The sequence below is a fragment of the Anabrus simplex genome, chromosome 1 (genome assembly GCF_040414725.1).
Source record: "Anabrus simplex isolate iqAnaSimp1 chromosome 1, ASM4041472v1, whole genome shotgun sequence".
Classification (NCBI taxonomy): Eukaryota; Metazoa; Arthropoda; class Insecta; order Orthoptera; family Tettigoniidae; genus Anabrus; species Anabrus simplex.
Window position 1 is genome coordinate 1,378,747,445 of NC_090265.1, and position 21,274 is coordinate 1,378,768,718.

General features: G+C 44.9%; 1 protein-coding gene across 1 annotated transcript in view; it reads left to right on the plus strand.

The window, feature by feature from the left end:
* The first annotated feature begins 4,061 nt into the window (after nucleotides 1-4,061).
* The window catches only part of LOC136859330 (prolyl 4-hydroxylase subunit alpha-1-like), a 642,002-nt gene continuing 624,789 nt past the window's right edge, over nucleotides 4,062-21,274 (plus strand). Inside the window, exons 1-2 of the mRNA XM_068225777.1 lie at nucleotides 4,062-4,350; nucleotides 8,644-8,896. Of these exons, the coding sequence (XP_068081878.1) occupies nucleotides 4,062-4,350; nucleotides 8,644-8,896 (542 nt within the window). The remainder of the gene's footprint in view (nucleotides 4,351-8,643; nucleotides 8,897-21,274) is intronic.

Below are 21,274 nucleotides of genomic sequence, written 5' to 3' on the forward strand. Positions count from 1 at the left end.
ATACTTGTAATAGGTGACAAAGAGGTTGATAAGTTGGTTAAAATATGGTTGGCAGATTAGTTAGAGATTAAAGATCTAGGGAAAGCGACAAACTTACTGCCAATAAAAATAGAACAGACAAAAGAAGGAGTTATGTTGAGTCAAAGTTTGTACATTGACAAATTACTTGCTGATTTTTCCATGAGTGACTGTAAACTGAGTAAGACTATTTTACCAAGCGGGTATTCAGCAGCTGAAAATGATGAGCAGGAATTTGATTGTACCATTTATCGCAGTGCAGTAGGAAGTTTACTATATTTGTCAAATAATACTAGAACAGACATTGCATTTGCAGTACCTAAGTAAAGTTAGTCAAATTTGTCAAAAACCTAAGATTAAAGATTGGAAAAAAGTGAAGCATATTGTAATGGTTATAGAGTTCGCCATGCCAACTTGCTACGTGCCCGGCTCGTCACCGTATTTGGCCCACCCCCTTACTTCAACCTCGCCAATCACGAGCAGCACTTAAGTGCTAGTCCAGCCCCACTCGCTTCCGCTCGCGAGGTTCCTGGAATCATCGAGCATCCGGACTATTCTAGAAGTGCCAGCGCAGGTATATAAGAGAGGAACGACCTACCTGGAGTTAAGGGACGAGCTGACTGTCGTAGCGGAAGGACGTACGTGCCTCTCGCTCCGCTTTCTCTCTCATTGCCAGGCGCTCTGTACTTTTTAAGTATCAGCCAGGCAGTTGTACTTATTAGTACATCTTCGAAAGAGCATTTGAGTATTGGGGAGATAGTAGGTTCGAACCCACTGTCGGCATTCCCGGAGATGGTTTTCCGTGGTTTCCCATTTTCACACCAGGCAAATGCTGGGCTGTGCCTTAATTAAGGTCACGGCCGCTTCCTTCCCACTCCTAGCCCTTTCCTATCCCATCGTCGCCGTAAGACCTATCTGTGTCGGTGCGACGTGAAGCAACCAGCAAAACAAGAGCATTTGTCTCAGCTGAGGTCTTCTCAGTGCTCGCCTCTCTTTCAGGATTTCTATTTCAGGAGGACTACTGCGGACAACAGAGGGCAGTCAGATGGAACCGAGAAAACCCGAAGAGGTCGCGAAGGAGTTCGGGCTCATGGTCCGGAACCTCTTCAGCCGATTCCCACCAGCGACGGAGATCAGCACGGAGCCAGAGACCCCGGCACCCGAGCTGGAGCTGGAGCTGGAGCAGGAGGCGTCGGAGATCGAGGTGGAAACTGAGCCGTACAGGGACGGGTGCGACGCCCCTGACGGCTTCTTCTCCGAGGGCTACTCCAACACGGAGTGCGAGGCGCTGCTGGTGTACTACAGGCCGGGACGCCCTGTATCTTCGGAACGGGGCCCAGTCCTGGACAGAATGCGGCCTCCCTGCCACGGAGGCAGGATCCTATCGACGACCATGACCGTCGAAAGCTTCCTACCAGGAGGCCTCATCATTAGGCACCACGACCAGGAGCGGATGCGCGACGCGGAGAGGGAGCTCTCTACTCTGTTACAGGTCATCCGCCTACCAGTGAGGGACGGCGTGCCAGGGACCAACGCCGACGCCCTCAGGAGGAGGGCCGAGACGGAGACCAGGGAGGCCATCACCAAGACGCCGAGGAGGCTACGACATAGGGCGGTTAACACCGACCTAGTCCAGGCCACACACTCGGCGACCTGCGACGCCAATACGGAGGTGGAGCATGCCGCCCGATGGCGCCGCGACTGTGTGACCCAGGCTGAGCGGCTCGGTACTGCGAAGTGGCGCAGACCGCTCCTCCATGGACTACCTTCACGAAGTGGACGCAAACACAGGCCTACCAGGAACGGCCTGTTACCCGGTCGCAATCCAGGAAAGCGCCCGTGACGGCGGACTGCAGCACGGCTGTGAAGGAGGACGCCCCCTGGCTTTCTGACGCTGCTGTCCAGGCCCAGACTGCCAGCGTGCCTGTCGAGCTGCAGATATCGACGTGCGCCCCACAGGACAGGGAACGCAAGTCGAGTGTTAGCACCGACCGACGCCAACACCGCCAGCCAGGAGAAAGAAGACGGCGACGCAGCGGGACCATACGCTACCCCGAGGTCACCTTTCCGGGAGGAGGGCCACCAGGACGAGGCCTCTCCCCCTGCCGAGAAGAAACCCCCGGGAAGAAGACGATGTCGCCCCAGGACCAGGAGGAAGAAAACGCCGGCCCACCAGGAGAGGGCCGCCCAGCCGCAACCCAGGACTTCTCCCAGGACAGCAGTCTACCGAGGAACAAATCAGGAGAGGACCTCAGCGGGTAGCGGCACTCAGGTGAGATGGAAACGTCCCCCTCAGTAGCTCTTGCAGTATTTCCGCTGTCTGAGGTGGGGCCACCGGTAGGAGAGCTGCGGGCTCCAAGTGAAGTGCAACCGTTGTGGGGGTGACCACCACTACACGGCCTGCGCAACACTTAAGGAGGCACCGGTATGAGCCAACTGCGCGGGGGGCCACCCGGCCTCCCATCGCAGTTGCCCAGTCTACCGGGCCATGGCGCGAGCAGAGAGGAAGGAGGCCCGGCGTCATGACCCACCCCCTTCCAGGAGGCCCCCACCATGCGGGCTTGGCCTCATTCTCCGGGATCGGAGACTGGGTAAGAGGGACCCCAAGGTGGTGGTGCGGTGCGGCAGGCCCTAGTGGTACTCGACGCATGGCTCCACAGCCGGCAAGGCCCGCGCTAGTCAAGGCAGTGCCCAGACGGTCTGATCCCCTGGCAGATGGAACGGCGAGACTATGGTTCATGGCTAGCTCTTCTCAACTAACACAACCACTGGACCTTTTCCAGCCCACATCCTTGCATGTGGTATCACAAGATGCTAGGTTTTACATGTAGGCTATTTCTCTTTTCTGCCTATGTGGTTTTTCCCTGACCCTTCAATACCATACTTCAACACCACCTTACCTAACACAAACTCTTGCCGTGGTAACGTGTCTGACATGGAAACCGGCAGATACTCCTTGTATCACTTCCCACTCTTCCCTGCTATCTCTTTCTTCTTAGACTAATAGCATGTCGAAGGCCATGTAGATTGAGTCGTTGGTCACGCGGGGGTGGGGGGGGGGCGGTCTTGGGGTCTCCCCCGAAAAAAAGCCTGGAGTTAGTGAGAGTTAGACTGGGTTAGTGAGTGAGTGAGTGAGTGAGTGAGAGTGAGATTGAGGTTGCTGGTGAGAGTTAGCGAAGAGCGCAGTCAGTGAGAGCCTGGGCTGAGGTGTCAGCCTGATGAAGTATCTGTCTGTTGGAGCCGAGGACTCGTTCCTGTTTCCCTGACGTTGTGTGTGTGAGTCTCTTGGGGCAGGCTGCTGGAGAAGAACGTTGGGTGTTCCGGAGCAGCGGTGACGACGGGTGCAGACTGCGAACGGAGTTCGACGGACTGAGTGCAGCTGTTACTATCCCGACCTGTGTGAATTGCCGTGATTATCGAACTAGCGTGATACAGTGCGGACTGACGGCGAAGGAGAGAACGTGTAGCCGTGCGACGTGGAACCTTGTGTGTGAATATAGAACTGTGTAGTGTGAGAACATGAAAAACTAAGAGAGAGAGCGCGAACCGTGTAAATGTGTAACCGTGTACTTGTGTAAGTTGTAAGCTCGGCTATCGTGTGTGTGTGTGTGTGTGTGTGTGTGTGTGTGTGTGTGTGTGAATGCTGGAGACTTGTTGACAAAGAATTTATCAAGCAACAAGCTTAAGAATTTCTATAAGCTTTTAGGTTTGCAATGAGAGGATAATTGATTGAAGTGTAGTATTTTTTTTTGAGAAAGGAGGGAGTGTTGGAATGGTGTGGTTTTCTCATAAAAATAAAACGTCATGTATCATAATTATCTTGTATATATCTTAAGGAACACATATAAATTTAGTCGAGTGGTTTTATCTTCGCTTGCTTTGTTTTTTGAACGTTTGAACTGCTTGGTGTGTGTGATGCTCAGTTGTAGTCAACAGCTCGAGTTACCTCTCGATAGTGATAGCGTGCGGACGTGTTGACAATCATTGTGACGAGGTTCAGTGGGAGGTTTGACGTGTGGTATTAAGAGTGTGCGAAGTAGACTATGGCAGCGAACAGTGGGGGTGAGGAAGCTCCTGACCCCTCGAAGTTAGTTGTAGTGCGTGAAGGATTAGTTCGTATGAACCAGGATGTAACAGATGGTTCTAGTGATCACAGTTCTAGTGATAATAGTGATAAAGTGAGTAAAGTGAATAATGAACTGCAACAAGATAATCGTTCAGATAATGTAATTGGTGATCAAGCTCCGAAGTCTGTGACACAAGAAACGTATCCCAGCTCCGATTACGGTCCCTTTATTGTCTTCGTAGAGTCTAATACATCCCAGAACATTGGTAATATGCATCCAATGACATTGGGGCGGTTTTTTTAAGAGAATAACATTCCAGGGATTAAATCTGTGGCTCGAAGGGGCAGAAATAGAGTCCAAATTGAATTTGTGTATGCAGTACAATCAAACTCATTTCTCATACATCCTATATTAGCAGAACTTAATGTCAAGGCGTATATACCAAGCTGAAATGTGTTGAGAGTAGGTATTATAAGGGAGTTGAAAAACCCCTATCTGATTCTGCCATCCTCAAACATTTAAAAACTACTGTGACTATAAAATCTGTACAGCGAATTAATCGTAAGATAGTCAGTCAGGAGGGTACCCAGTACGTTCTCACGGGATCCATTAAAGTTGTATTTAGAGCCCAGAACCTACCCCAATACTTCTCACTTTAGGTGGAACCATATAATTTTGCCCCACAAATCTGCAAAATACACTGAAGAAAATGGAAATTGCAACATCATGAAGGCATTGGTCGTTTATGTTGATTTTCAAGATATGGAACGATGCCATGTAGGTATGTAAACGATCAAAGTTTGAGACCCATTGGATTGTTGCTACAGGTCTCCCCACGTGATTGGTCGCGGAAGAATCAACTCCAGTATACGGACTCTGGTGTAGCGTAGTTGACTTGCAGTCTGTGCAGTGAAGTGTTCCCCATCAAACATGCCTCAACGACAGAGACGAGCACGCTATCAACAGCTGTCACCGTTTCAGAGGGCTCGGATAATTGGGCTGTGTGAGGCTGGATTATCGCCAAGGACTGTCTGTGCACATGTTGGCCGACAGGCATCTACGGTACAACGTGTATGGCAGCAGTGGTCAAATGAAGGTACCCACACTCGTAGACCTGGCACAGGCCCAGCGCGACAGACAACTGTAAGAGAGGATCGCCGCATCATTCGGATGGCCCGGATGGAACCCCATGCAACAGCAGCGCAAATTCGAGCAGCTGTTGCACCCCACGTTACACAACAAATAGTTGGTAATCGCCTGCGTGCAGCTGGCTTACGAGCCCGTGTCCCTGCAAAAGGTGTTCCCTTAACCCCACAACAGCGACGTGTAAGGCTGGCCTGGTGTCGAGAAAGATCGACATGGGTCGAGGAATGCCATAGGGTCGTCTTTAGTGATGAATCGCGCTTCTGTCTTGCCCGCAGTGATCGCAGGAATCGTGTGCGCCGACGTACCGGGGAGAGGGGCCGCCCAGATCTTATTGTCGAGAGGCACACAGGGCCAACACCAAGCATTATGGTCTGGGGATCTATTGACTTTAATGTGAAATCATAATTAGTGCTTGTTGAGGGCACTATGACTGCTCGACAGTACGTTGATAGGGCACTCAATCCAGTGTTTTTCCCTATGATGGCGAACATTGCTAATGGGATGTTTCAGCAGGACAATGCCCGGGTTCACACTGCACGCATCTCCAGAGAAGCTCTCCACGACATCACAACCTTAGAATGGCCTGCCAGATACCCGGACCTCAGTCCTATTGAGCACGTGTGGGACATGATGGGTCGACAACTGGCCAACCGTCCTCAGCCACTCACAACTCTGGAACAACTGACCCGTGCAGTACAGCAAGCTTGGGCCGCAATTCCTCAGGAAGCGATCCAGGGCCTTATTGACTCCATGCGTCTACGAATTCATCAATGTACAGCAGCTCGTAGTGGGCACATCGTGTATTGATTGTTGTCCAAACTTGCAGTCAGAAGGACCTGAAAGTGTAATCATTGAAGCACAACTAAACATTCGTCCTGCGTTTCCAGTTGCAGCAATGTAGCACCACTCCTTCTGGCTGTTGCAATTTCCATTTTCTTCAGTGTATGTCATAGATATGGAAATGTAGATAAGCATTGTCGGGTGACGAGTCCTAGGTGTGGGCGTTGCGCTCTACACCATACGACAAAAGACTGTACGGAAACATGCTTTCTATGTGTCCATTGCCAGGGACCGCATTCGACCTTACCCCAGAATGCCCGGCGCAACAGCAACAAGTGCGAATTAAAAGGATAATGAGTACAGATAATCTACCGTTCAAAGAAGCAGTGAAGAAAGTGCAGCCTGCTGACTATAACCCAGCTGTACATTCACAACAATTTCCCCCTTTAACTCGGGAGACGTCGCCGCCCACACAAGAGAATCCTAGAAAACGAAAATTCACTCAAGTTATTATGCAAGCACCTAGGCCTGTGCCCCCCTGCCCCCCCGGGATATGACAGGGAAGTGTACTATAACTTGATCAGGACTCAGATTGCACGGGGTGAACTATTCAAGATCATCACATTCTTCCACTATTCCTATTCCGCCACCAGTGGCTGCAATAGACGTAACTGCTACAACTAGTAGTGCCCCAGTGGCACAGCCGATTTCTTCTATTCAACGACAACGAGACCATTTATCAAAACATCACACAGCTCGTTCAGCGCGCACACGCTATTTATCAGTTAAGAGACAGAGTTAACCACTTCTTCCAGTTTTATGATCAGAATAACCCAATGGAATCCTAGGAGTAATGTGAATAAACGACATGAGCTATATACACTGATTCAGGAAACGGTAACACATTTTATTGCTCTACAAGAAACCTGGTTTGAACCTTCACAGAGCATTGCTTATCATAATTATACTGTCGTTCGTAATAACGGGCCAGGATATGGAGGAGTTGCTTTTTTTGGTATACTCTTCCATGACATATAGACCTTTACTGACCATTCAGACAATACCCCAAACGTATGTAATAGGAATTTATTATAAGTACATTTTACTTGTGAATATTTACTGTCCACCGGACGTGTTTATTACCGAAAGGCAATGGGACCAAATTTTTCAACATAATTTACATCACTGCGTAGCCAAGGGAGGGGGGAGGGCAGTGGGGCCGGGCCGTTTCCTGAAACTAGAGCGAGGATCAGCCGTTGTTTTATGTACGGTACGAACAACTTAACAACTTACCCTGAAATGTTAAATTAACATAGCGACAAAAAATCTACTAGCAAGGCTCAATAGGGCCGTACATAATTCTCCATATTTGTACTGCTTGAATGAAAGGAAAACACTGTAATACGCGGGGATATTTCCCAGTAGAGGTCTCAGTATTGGGAATGTAACCGTGTGTTGACAAATGTCAAGACATGATGGAAGGGGCAATTAGCAAGGGATTACTCAGTAGGGGGCCGGAACGTGATCACCGAGATAACGGGGGCCACGGCCATAAACAGTTGAAAGCTTACAACATCGTGTCAGCTCTTGCACATCGGTTCCCGGAAACAACAATATCCTAGAGATCCTCGGGTTTACCGTGGTTGAGAGATGTGCTATGTTTAAGTTGCAGCGTTGGGAAGACTGTGTCAGGATTGTGAGCTGCACTTAGTTCCTCATTTTGTGCCATATAAGTTATTTTTTAAGAAGGGCCGTTTTATCACCGAGAAGCCAAAACACTGTGCATCCTCGGTAAGTTATGAAAAAGTTTCTTTTAAATTCTAACAGAAGCAAGACAATCGCGGATGCGTGTCTAAGTTCGATAGGTAGGCCTATATATTTTGTCAAATGCCGGGGAACTGAGTGGAACCTCAAATGGCACCATAAAGACTATTTTGTAATTGGCGGGCGTGATAACTGTTCCCATTGTTCCATCTTCTCATCAGGACGGCCCAGGCTTGAATCGCAGTCAATGGATGAAACATATTTGAAATGGGAAGTCAGGTTCTATTGATACGGATTCTACTTAAAACACTAGATCCCGTCCCTTACCTTTCTTTATAGTTTTGAGCCTTAACCGCATCAATTATGGTGGTGTATTTTGAGTATCCAATTTTTCTTCGGGTTTACCTTGACCTTAAATGGTGAATGGATGCAGTAGCTTACCCACAAAATAATTTCAGAGGGTGGGGTGTAAGTCCAGGCCAGTAGCGTGGATACAACTTTTCCTTGGAAGGGGTTGTGAAAAGATTTTTAAATTTTTATTTAGAATTTGCTTTACGACGCACCGTAGGTCTTATGGCACGATGCTAAAGGAAAGGGATAAGAGTGGGAAGGAAGCGGCCGATGCCTTAATTAAGGTACAGCCCTAGCATTTACCTGGTGTGAAAATGGGAAACCACGGAGAACCATCTTTAGGGCTGGCGGCAGTGGGGTTTGAACCCACTATCTCCCGGATGTAAGCACACAGCTGTGCGCCCCTAACCGCACGGCTAACTCGCCCGGTGGATATAAAAAGGAAACCGGTCCTACCGATTGCGGTGACGGAACTTTAGTAGGTATTGATGGTTTTGATTGTTACCATGTTCTAAAGGATTGTTGGAAATTCTGCTGTGTGTGACGGTTATTGCGACGTTGCTGGTGGTAGGAGGTATAGGAAAGAACCCGGGTCCAAATCAGGGACCATTCGGTTGGGAGGAGCTTGAAGAGATCAAGAGAGTGGTGAAGGATGTAAGAAAAGGAGAAGAAATAAAGGAAATGTTGCAGGAACACCGGGCAACCCAAATTAAGGAGATGAAGGACTTGAGAATTTTTATAAAAGAAGAAACTGGAGGAGTAAATGACAAGTAAGTGGAGATAGAATATGAGGTAGGGAGTTTGAAAAAGAAGGTGTTGATACTGGAAGAAGAATTGACAGCAATGAAGAGAGAAGTGAGGCGAAAGAGGAACGAATCAGCAAGAAAACATTTGTTTGTGTACGGTGTACCAGAGAAAGGAGTAGAATCAAAAGTTGAATTAGTATTGAAAGTTGTGAACATAGTTTCGAATAAGATAAAGATGAACTTCTCTGAAGTAGATATAGATGATATACATAGAGTCGGAAGGAACAAGGGTCATCGGCCGGTGAAGATTAGATTAATTTCAACCCTGGTGGACTACATAATTCTGAGGAATGCCGGAAATTTGAAGGATCGAACTTTTATTTGAAGGCTAAGACAGAGAAAGAAGACAGGTTGCGGCTGGAGATCTTAAAACGGCACATGTGGCGGGCTAGAGCGCAGGGATTTCGAGCCAAGATAGTGGGGAGGTGTTTGGTGACTTCAGGTAGAAATTGGTCCCGATCGTGGACACAGGTGGAACTGCTGAGGATAGAAAAATGCGAGGAGGAAATGAGTTGCAGAATTCGAGAGCAGGATGTCATCAATGGGAAGAAGTAAGAGAGAAGACGGGACTGTGGTGTCTGCGGTCAGATGAAGGGGACAGCAGAGACCTTGGTGAGTCAGAACAACGCAGGAAGGACTGAATCAACAAATATGACACGAGAACGAGGTGAAGTGAATTTAGGTAGTGAAGAGGTGATGGGAGGAAAAAGGAGTCAGGGTAGTAACTCAACCTCCCCGAATATGAGAAATGTAGGAAGAAACTCGGAGAGAAATTAGGCGTTAAATAAGGGGAGATCGTTAAGTTTAAAAGATCTATGGGGAGGAAAAAAAGGCTGTGGCACGGGAAAGGGGAAGGAGGAGGAGAAGAAAGGAAGGGAAGTGGAGAGGGATGGGGAGGAGCCACAAGGAAGAATTACGCGAAGTAAGGGGGAAATAGTGAATCACATAAGCATAGAGAGGGAGGGGAGGAAATAAATAACTAGAGATGGTGATAGGGGTGCTGAATATTGAGGGGATGATGGAGAAGTTAGGGAATAGGGAAATTGTGGATTTAGTGAAAGAATTTGAGAACATTGACTTAGTGGAGGCGTGGCTAGGAAAATGGGTTGAAATTAAATGGGATGGTATAGAGTAGTTAGTGAACGTGTTAAGGAAAAAAATAGGGAAGAGGAGCTGAAACCTAGGGGGCATAGTAGTTTTTAATAAGAAACGAGCTAGCTGAAAGGGTGGATATGTTACAGAGTGGTGTTGATGGGGTGGTGTGGCTGAGAGTAAAAATAGGGAAGGGGGCATCGGAAGCAGTTTTTTTTTGTCTGGACCTGCTTTATAACCATCCGTGCGATTCAGTTTATGCAAATAAACAATTCTTTCATTGTGCAAGAGTGCCCACTTCGTGCATTTGACGGTGGTCTGAAGACTCTACACCAAGTGACACCATGTGCTCTGGAATGGTTGTCAAATTTGGATATTTCCATTTGATTATTTGTAAACTTTTGTGTACTTGTACAACCATTCGATATATATATAACAATTCTTTGACGAACTGATTGAAGAAATAAACAGAATTAAAGGACTGTATGTAGGAAATGGGGTGAATTTATTGGGGGATTAGAATGCGAGAGTGAGCAATAGAATATCGGTGTACGGGAAAGAAGTAAAACCAGACGGGGGCTGCAAAGAAGGAGTAAGGATAATGGTGTAAATAGTTATGGAGAAAGGTTATTAGAGTTGTGTGCTATAGAACAATTATTTATTTTAAATTGGTGGATGAAGGGGGATAGTATGGGAGATTTGACGTATATTGCAACAAATAGAGGGAGTGTAGTGGATATAGGAATAAGCTCAGAGATAGCGTTAAAGAGAATAATTTTTGAGGTGTTAGGATGTGGGTTAACGAAAGATATGCCTATTGAAATAAAACTGAGAACTGTGGTTGAAGAGGAGAAGGGCAAGATGGAGAAAAGTAGGGAGAGACATAGTAATTGAAAATGGAAGTACGTTTGGGATGATATTGTGAAAGAGAAATTGAGATGGGATTTGAAAGTGGAGGGAGAAATATTAAGAATAGGAATTGAAAGGGCGGCGGAAGGAAATGACGTGGATAGGTTGCAAGAATTAATAGAATTGTATGGAGGGTGGTGAAGAAGGTGAGAAAAAGGGTAGAGGGAATAAACAATAAAATGTATGGATGGTTTGACGATCAAGGTAAAAATCCCTAGGCCTAGGCGGGAATCGAACCTACGGTTATAAGCCAAGATCGAATCTGCCAAGTTGTAGAAAACGTCGTGGTAACGGAATTTTGTCCCTCAGAAGTTCTTTAACGTGTTAGTGGCAATAGTAGTGGGCTAGGTTCGATTTCTCTTGGCTCTGCTACGAAACTTAGTACGAGCGGTAACGTGGACTTTGCCTACCAAGCGAATGCTGCCCCGTCGGAGGAGAAGGCGGCGGCTTACGCATGACTAAATCCAGTTAAGATAATACTAGTCAGGTTAGAGAACATTCAAAATTCAGTGACAAAACAAGTGCACGTGGTTAGGACATGTCATGATAACAGCAGTGAGAAGAGCCGCGGCAAAAATCAAGTGCACGTGGTTAGGACCTGTCAAGATAGCAGCTGACACTTTTTAAATTCCGCGCCCCTACTTCGTTAAGGTGGCAGCAATGTAGTTAGTGTCTGTCAAGATGATGGCAGCTGTGAGGTTAGCCTCGTTCACTTGATCTAAATCCAGGTCAAAACAAGTGCACATGGTTAGCACCTGTCATCTTGACAGCTGTCACTTTTTCAAAATTCTGCGCCCCTGCGTAGTTAAGATGGCAGCGGTAAGGTCAGGCCCTGTAAATATGGCAGCAGTGAGGTTAGCCGCGTTCACTCGTTCAACAAGTGCACCTGGTTAGAACCTGTCATCTTGATCACTGTTAAAAGCACGTGGATTTCAAATTCTGCGCCCCTTATATGCTTAAGGTGGCAAGAGCGAGGTTAGGGTCCGTCAAGATGGCAGCAGTGAGGTTAGCGACGTTTACTTGTACAACAAGTGCACGTGGTTAGGACCTACCAAGATGACAGCTGTCAAAAGCACGTGGATTTAAAATTCTGCGCCCTCTACGTCGTTAAGGTGGCAGCAGTGAGGTTAGGATTTGTCAAGATTTTAGTAGTGAGGTTAGCCGCGTTCACTTGTTTAACAAGTGCACGTGGTAAGATCCTGTCACCTTGACAGCTTGAAAGCACGTGGATTTTAAATTCCGCGCCCACGTAGTTAGTGAAGATGGCAGCAGTGATGTTAGGCGTTGTCAAGATGGCAGCAGTGAGATTAGCTACGTTCACTTGTTCAACAAGTGCACATTGTTAGGACCTGTCTTCTTGACAGCTGTCAAAAGTACGTAGATTTCACATTCCGTGCCCCTACGTAGTTACGTTGGCAGCAGTGAGGTTAGGTCCTGTCAAGATGGCAGCTTTGTTTACAAACAATAGCACGTAGCCGGTCGCGTGGTCTTGATGTCATGGGGTCAATGACCTTGGTCGGGGCAATGACCTCGAGTGCTGACTCAGCAGGAAAAATGCTGACTCATGATCCAGAACCGGCCTAGTCCTACTACTGATATCATCACTTATTCTATTCTGTAACGTTTGATTAACAATTATTGAAATAAGGGGCGTTCTCTCCTTTGAGTTAACATTGGCCTAGAAGATTTAGTGGTGATAATTCGTGTTCTCATAATTGTTTTCACCACTTCATGGTTGGCTTAGCCTACCGTGTCAACCCTTGGAATTCTCCTCGTTTTAATTTGTGCAAATTACTGAATTAAGGAGTGTTCTCTACTTTGGATTAACACTGGACTAGGCCAGTAAGTTTGACACGCATTGTATGTAAGCTTTGGGAAAGCATTCTTTCTGATTATATTAGACATGTTTGCGAAATTAATAACTGGTTCGATAGAAGGCAGTTCGGTTTTAGGAAAGGTTATTCCACTGAAGCTCAACTTGTAGGATTCCAGCAAGATATAGCAGATATCTTGGATACAGGAGGTCAAATGGACTGTATCGCAATTGACCTGTCTAAAGCATTTGATAGGGTGGATCATGGGAGACTACTGGAAAAAATGAGTGCAATTGGACTAGACAAAAGAGTGACTGAATGGGTTGCTATATTTCTAGAAAATAAATGTCAGAGAATTAGTGTAGGTAAAGCTTTATCTGACCCTGTAATAATTAAGAGGGGAATTCCTCAAGGCAGTATTATTGGACCTTTACATTTTCTTATATATATAAATGATATGAGTAAAGGAGTGGAAGGCTTTTTGCGGATGATGTTATTCTGTATAGAGTAATAAATAAGATACAAGAATGTGAGCAACTGCAATGTGACCTCGAAAATGTTGTGAGATGGACAGCAGGCAATGGTATGTTGATAAACGGGGTTAAAAGTCAGGTTGTGAGTTTCACAAATAGGAAGAGTCCTCTCAGTTTTAATTACTGCGTTGATGGGGTGGAAGTTCCTTTTGGGGATCATTGTAAGTATCTAGGTGTTAATATAAGGAAAGATCTTCATTGGGGTAATCACATAAATGGGATTGTAAATAAAGGGTACAGATCTCTGCACATGGTTATGAGGGTGTTTAGGGGTTGTAGTAAGGATGTAAAGGAGAGGGCATATACGTCTCTGGTAAGACCCCAACTAGAGTATGGTTCCAGTGTATGGGACCCTCACCAGGATTACCTGATTCAAAAATGGAAAAAATCCAAAGAAAAGCACCTCGATTTGTTCTGGGTGATTTCCGACAAAAGAGCAGCGTTACAAAAATGTTGCAAAGTTTGGGCTGGGAAGAACTGGGAGAAAGTAGACGAGCTGCTCGACTGAGTGGTATGTTCCGAGTTGTCAGCGGAGAAATGGCGTGGAATGGCATTAGTAGACGAATAATTTTGAGTGGCGTTTTAAAAGTAGGAAAGATCACAATATGAAGATAAAGTTGGAATACAAGAGGAAAAATTGGGGCAAATATTCTCATATATAAAGGGGAGTTATGGATTGGAATATCGTACCAAGGGAAATGTCCAATAAATTTCCAATGCCATTGAAATCATTTTAGAAAAGGTTAGGAAAACAACATATACGGAATCTGCCACCTGGGCGACTGCCCTAAATGCAGATCAGTATTGATTGATTGATTGATTGATTATCCTTGTTGTTCTTGCATGTTGGTTTAATATTTTCTGTTTAAATTTGACTTGGGCGTGTGACACCGTTGTGGAAATTATGTTGTGGGCCAAAGTGTACTGCGTGCTATTCTTTATGTAACCTGAACCTGTTACTGGGTAACACATTCTGCTCACCACTTTAGACACTGTGTTTATGTGTAACCTATTATAATTTTCCAAGGTCCTGTGTTAATTTAATTCTCTCTTATCTGCACTGTACTGTGTTAATTCATACACCCTCCTTCTGTGTTATCTTTTATTCTTATAACTACTCGTCACAGTGTTTATGTTTTATTCATATTAACCTCAGCACGTTACAACCTATCATTCCAAATTATAATTCATTAAAAACATGTATTATACATTTTAAGATTTTTCATAGCCACTTGTATACATATTGATAGCGTTGGCTACAAGACACGGGTCGTGCAACTGTAAGCTTCTATTCTGGACACAATGGGTTCGAACTTCACTTAGAGCAGCTTTGAAGATAGTTTTCCGTAGATATTAATTTTCACAGGTGGCAGACGTATAGTCGCTCGAAAAAATAATGAACACACAGTATTGTAAGTTCCTTGCATTTAATATTTTAGCAGACTTAATTTTAAATATTATCAACATATTCATCACGTAGTTACAAACCCTGTGGACACCCACATCGAACATTATACCTATAGGTTCAGTTGTTTCCGAGAAAAGTGTACCTGCGAGTAACTTATAAAATATCTTGCGCATTTTCATTTTCTTAGTCACATCTACTACCTGTCCACTCCAGACCTTTGTGTCCCAGAGCAGTCGAAAAACTGTGACGTTAAACGACTAGCCACATAAAAAAATAAGAAATAGAAAACGAGCGATTTGGCCGTGCCGTTAGGGGCGCGCAGCTGTGAGCTTGCATTTGGGAGATAGTGGGTTCAAACCCCACTGTCGGCAGCCCTAAAGATGATTTTCCGTGACTTTCCATTTTCACACCAGGCAAGTGATGGGCCTGTATCTTAATTAAGACCACAGGCGCTTCCTTTCCACTCCTATCCCTTTCCTCTCCCATCGTCGCCGTAAGGCCTATCTGTCGATGCCACGTAAAGCAACATTTAAAAAAGTGGGAGAAAGAGAGACAAACATACATAACATAGGAACACATATTTTTTCGTAGTACTGTGCTCAAACATACAACCCACAGGGGTCTCTTCCCGCATCGCGCTCACTTGTTTCTCTCCCTGTCCGCCTTCTGCGTGACGTCATGTGGTATGAGAGCGGTCGCCCGTCCTGCTGACACGTATTACCACTACAGTCTAAAATGGTCATAACTTCTGAACTATTCATGCAAATAATGTCCTGACAAGGTTATTGTAATCCTTATAAAATATTGGTGGAGGTCAAACAATTTATTTTGATGAGGAACTCGAGGATAATATCGAAATATTTATTTAATTTTAAGGAGTTACATTTTTTACCGCGGACTGTAGCATAAAATCGCTTCTAGAGGGCAGCCGGTTGGAAATAGGTATGTGCCATCGCGGACTTTTTTGTAAAGGATTCTATGCTCTACATTTCGTACGCTTTCACTTGGGGTCTATCGTTGATGGTTCACGCAGCGTAAGCCAAGAAAGCAAGTGACCGACCGACCGTCCGACATTTTTGTCTCTTTCTACGTATTTACTGTATATCGGATCACAGATATATAGTAATTTTATAGTGGTTCACTACGTGAACGGTGTTCGTGTTGTCACTATCTGAAGTAGAACCACTGTACTGATTAAAATGCAGTCAACATATTATGGAAACGTGTGTGGCGCTATAAATTGTCGGCACGTAAAAGAACTCCCGTGGGACAAAATTACGGCACCTCGAGTCTCAGAAAATCGTAAATGTTAGTGAGACGTAACACAAATAACATTATTATTATTTCGCATATTATAAAGACAATAACGACAACAACCATCATAGCCAGTTAGTTTGCTACTGTGATGGCATAACAATACTTCCTCGTCAGCAATGCTTGGTTATTGAAACATTTTGTAATAAACTCTTGAATATCTCCATTATTACAGCTCGTACGGTAAAAAGGTGTCAGATATAAATGACTGAATGAAAATCATATTTTCTATAATTATTGTTATGTGCTAATAGCCGGGCTGAGTAGCAACTCAAATGGTAGATCGCTGGCCTTCTTAGCCCAACTTGGCAGGTTCGATCCTGTCTCAGTCCGGTGGTGAAGGTGCTCAAAAACATAGTTAGTGGGACGTAAAATCCAATAACATGAACATTATTATGTGCTAATAACTTATATTTCTGAATATATTTGGAAGCTCGTGAAATAATACAGTATCCGTGATCCGATATACAGTAAATACGAAGAAAGAGACAAAAATGTCGTGCGAGAAGAGACCTGTTACTGGATCTCGGTTATTTCAAAAGGGGGCCTCACACATCCCAGTCATGAGTGGTTAAAAAATATAGCCCAGTTCGAAATTTCATTTGTTGTGTTTCACGGTAAGACTGTATCCAGATGCTAAAAAGTGAAAACTCTTACTTCTATTATTAAGTCAAAATTTCCAGTATTCCATGACAAAATAATTTTATTCTACGTAAGGACCAGGACATTTATTAGGATATGGCATTTTAATGCAAAGAGTAAGGAGCTAGCACTGAGAAAATATGCCAATAAGAAGGCTAAGCTTTGGGCTGGTTCATCAAGTAATTAAGTCTTCTGACACGTACGTTTTAATAATTTAATATAATTCCATAAAGATGTTGATATGATGCATATTTTCCTATGCCATTTAATCTAAATATTTACTTCATCAGGAAATAAATTAATTATTTTGAGTTGCATGGCAATATTTTATTTCTTATCGTATTATATGTCATGTATTTGATAGTTGATGTTCTAACTACTCAGCATGTGACGAAATTTGACGCATTTTCACGTTTTTAAATCTATTGGAAGTGCCGTTACTTATCGAATCGGACTAAACCAGACTATTATTTGATGAAAGATTGAGAATATGTTTCACAGGCACGAAAATTCACAGGCTTGCTGTACTGCGACTGTGTTCCTTACTCGCTATCGTTCATACCGCGTGACGTCAGAGCGCTCCAGCCAATGGAAGCTTCAACCGCCGGAGTAGCCTACCTTATATTCTAGTTACCTTGCATACAACCTGTGTCTGAAAAGTTCGGTGAATGGTCACCTAGTTTGTAAACCGTGCTAGTTTCGTCCGGCTCGGGGATTTTAACCTTAATTGGTTATTTCTACTGGCCCGGGGACTGGGTGTTTGTGTCGTCCTTAAACAGAAAATACAAGACAAACAAAGAAAGTATTAGAAAAATAAAAATATATATCAGTAAAAAGTCTAAAAATATATATTTAAAAAATGTTCGGACGATGCGCTCGCACATGTGCATTGCGAGACATGACGCCAAGTGCCCCCTATCAACACAGTTAAACGGAACTGAACCCTAAAACACATCGCACGGAGTCATTGTGAGGATTCGTATCATTGCACAATGGAGTACAATATGGGGCAACGCGTTAACAGTAAGTTTTGCTTCCACCTAGGCAAAACGGCAACGGAAACACACGCAATGTTAGTGCAAGTTTACCACGCTCAAGCAGTGAGTAAAAAAGTGCGTTTATGACTGGTTTAAACGCTTTCGAGATTGAAAGGAAAGTGTTGAGGACGAGGCGCGTTCGGGCCGACCAACCACAAGCACATCTCCAGACAACATCGAACGAGTGCGACAGATGCTTGCGAATGATCGGCGACTGTCCTTACGAATGGTAGCTCTGAAAGGCCACCGGTTCGACAATGTAGCTGGTATCCAACAACAGGTGACAAGGGTTCTCCGGGAGATTCCAAAAGAAGTGTTTGCTACCAGCTTCTAGCAGCTTTACAATCGATGTCAAAAGTGTGTTCTACCTAACGGAGAATACTTTGAAGGCCAGTAAAGGAATTTTGTGTGTAACTTACGTTGTCTTTATTTCATGAGACCATTCACCGAACTTTTCAGACACAGGTTGTAGTTTGACACGGTTCCATTTTACACGGTGTATGACACGGTACCTCAAACAAGACAGCCAATGTCTCAGCCCCATAGTGAAGCTAAACTTACAGCAAGTTCAATATTTGTCCGATTGAAGACATTTGTTATTAGGTCAGTTTAGGATAATTTGTAAGTTCAGTGATGTATAGGCCACACGTGTAGAACTGAGATAAACATGGCAAGAGTACCCATTTCTGCTGCTGTCCGCATTCGAATGGTGACTTTCCTGCAAGAAGCATGGCAAAAAGTTGATGTCGCCTCTCGTGTCAGAGTGATGTCTCCAGAGTTTGAAAAAAAATGTTCAGGGAGAAACATACGGTTGCCACGCAGAACAACTCGCAGGGAGGATTGGTATTTGTTGCCTTCAGTACGTCGTAGGTTCTCTTCTATTGCCACCTCGTTCCGTCTGGATATCCGGAGAGCCACCCTAGTGAATATGTAAGATCATGTCTTTTTTTTTCTACTTGCTTTACGTCGCACCGACTCAGATAGGTCTTATGGCGACGATGGGACAGGAAAGGGCTAGGAATGGGAAGGAAGCGGCCGTGGCCTTAATTAAGGTACAGCCCCAGCATTTGCCTGGTGTGAAAATGGAAACCACGGAAAACCATTTTCAGGGCTGCCGACAGTGGAGTTCGAACCTACTATCTCCCGAATACTGGATACTGGCCGCACTTAAGCGACTGCAGCTATCGAGCTCGGTATATGTAAGATCAGATAGAGCGAAGTCGGCTTACGGTGGAGGACTGATATGAAGGAAACCTGTACGGAAAGCTCCTCTTAAGTCACATTATAGGGAATCTCGTATGAAGTGGGCAGCAACTCAGGAACATTGGGCACGTACCCTCTTTTCTGACGAGATCACAGTAAGCTTGCACCCATGCAACAGGAGCATTCGAGTCTGGAGATGATCCAGTGAGAGATGGAACGAACCCTTCATCCTGGAGTGCCATCAGCGGCAGGGGAATTCCGTCATGTTTTGGGGTGGGATCATGTTTTGGTCGACGTAATTTCTTATCCAGGATTACATGACTGGTGTGGTATTATCAAAATATAATTCATCTCTCATATAGGCTATATACAAACCCTGTGGATACACACAGCTACCACATCTGCTCGCCTACAGTACCTTGTTACAAAGAGAAGTATTATTGTGCTTCTCTATAGGTTAACCGGAAATCTCGCTGTCTAGAAGCGAGTGGGATGAGAAGAGGATGAAGTGGAGTTGTTAATTTTCTTTTTGCAGTGCAGCTCATAACACCATTCGTGTTCTCAAGCGAACTAGTACAATATGAGACAAGATATCACAACCGAGCGCGTCACTCCACGCGGACTTGACAAGAAACTGTCATCCAGCATTCTCTGGTTTTCATTGGATACTGTAGGGCTCTTACTGGTGTGGGTTGAGTCAAATAATATTTCCCCCTAGTCTTCTGAAGCTGTTATTGGCACCGCGGATTTGGTCATGCGGTTAGAGTTGCATAGCTGTGAGCGTTCATTCGGGAAATGGTAGGCTCGAATCCCATCGTCGGTAGCCCTGAAGACAATTCCCCGTAATTTTCCGTTTTCACACAGCGCAAATGCTGCGGCTGGACCATAAATGAGGCCACGGCCTCTACTTTCCCATCCTTCCGTCGCCGAAAACTGTTGATGTGTTATTGCGACGTTAAATCACTAGCGAAAAAAACCTGTCATTGGTGCGGCATAGGGCAAGGAATAACAAAGCCGCACGGTAACGTTTACAGAAGCATTATAATACCAGCTATAACTGAAATAATTACCTCCAAGTTGCAGACCCTTGTCAGCCGCTGTTTACGAAGTATTCTTAATATCTACTGGCCGGAAGTAATCTCCAATCACGAACTCTGGAGAAGGACGGGAGAAACCGAGATGACCACACAGATAAAGCGGCGGAAATGGAAATGGATCAGACGTACACTGCGGAAGGGAAGTGAATCCATTGAGAGAGAAGCATTGGAATGGAACCTGCAGTGTGAAAGAAAGACAGAAAGGAAGACCCAAACAAACGTGGCAAAGATTTGTACACATGGAAGCAATGGAAGAACGCAAGGCGTGGAGGGAGGTAAAGAGGCTGGCTGCAGGGTGCGAAATCGCGGGGGGAAGGGAGGGATTTCCCCCCACCGACGATTTTATCTCAAATATCCCCCCCCCCCACTAAAATTGCCCGGGGGGATTCGTTCTTTATAAAATGACTAGCAGAAGTACCCGTTCTTCGTACGGGTTATAAGAAACTGGCTTTAGTTATTCATACTATCGGTGTGACTGACTTCATTGGATATTTACATAACTGGTGTATTTACTTAAGAACGTAGAAATTATTTGTCATGTTTGAAATTATAGTGTAAGTACACTGCCGCTAGATAGTACCACAAACTATTGAATGTATTTGTTTGATCCGACATTTCGTACGGTAACTATAACAAATGATCAAGGAAACACGCGATGCATAAAAGAAACTATTATAATTATCGAGAATTATAATTCTCATAGGTTGACACTCACGTCGCACATCATAAGATGAATCGGAGTATAAATGTTGCAATATTTTTGTCAAGTCATGGGTAATGATCGTAAAAGTGGACCATAATATCGACACTAATAACATCAGTGATCCTATGACTCCATGATTTGATAAGAAATAGTTCAAACTATAGGTAACAGACTTCGCAAAATGCTGAAACCTAAGCCAGTACGTAAAAACGGAGGCCCGTCGGCAACCGCTGGTCGCAGCACTACGGAGATCTACGGGGCTATTATTTTTATACTTCACTCCCTTTCCATCCCCGCCCAAGGAAGTGCTATGAGCGTCTTACACAACAGTTTATTATTTCCAGATAGTACGCCATATGTGTATCAGTTTTGGCTGGCAGCTATGCCCAAACGTACATGCATAATCCTGGAGCTGACGTTGCCATGGTTACGGCCGTTCGTTTCTATATCGGATTCCTAGAGCAGGAGTAGTGTGGTTCCAATATCTCCATAACGGTTGGTTTTAGGACATTAAATCATGGTTTTCGGGCCTGTAGGGCTTTCCGAGTTTTGTTCTTTGCGTCAAGGGGCTTAAAATGAGCTTTGTCTCG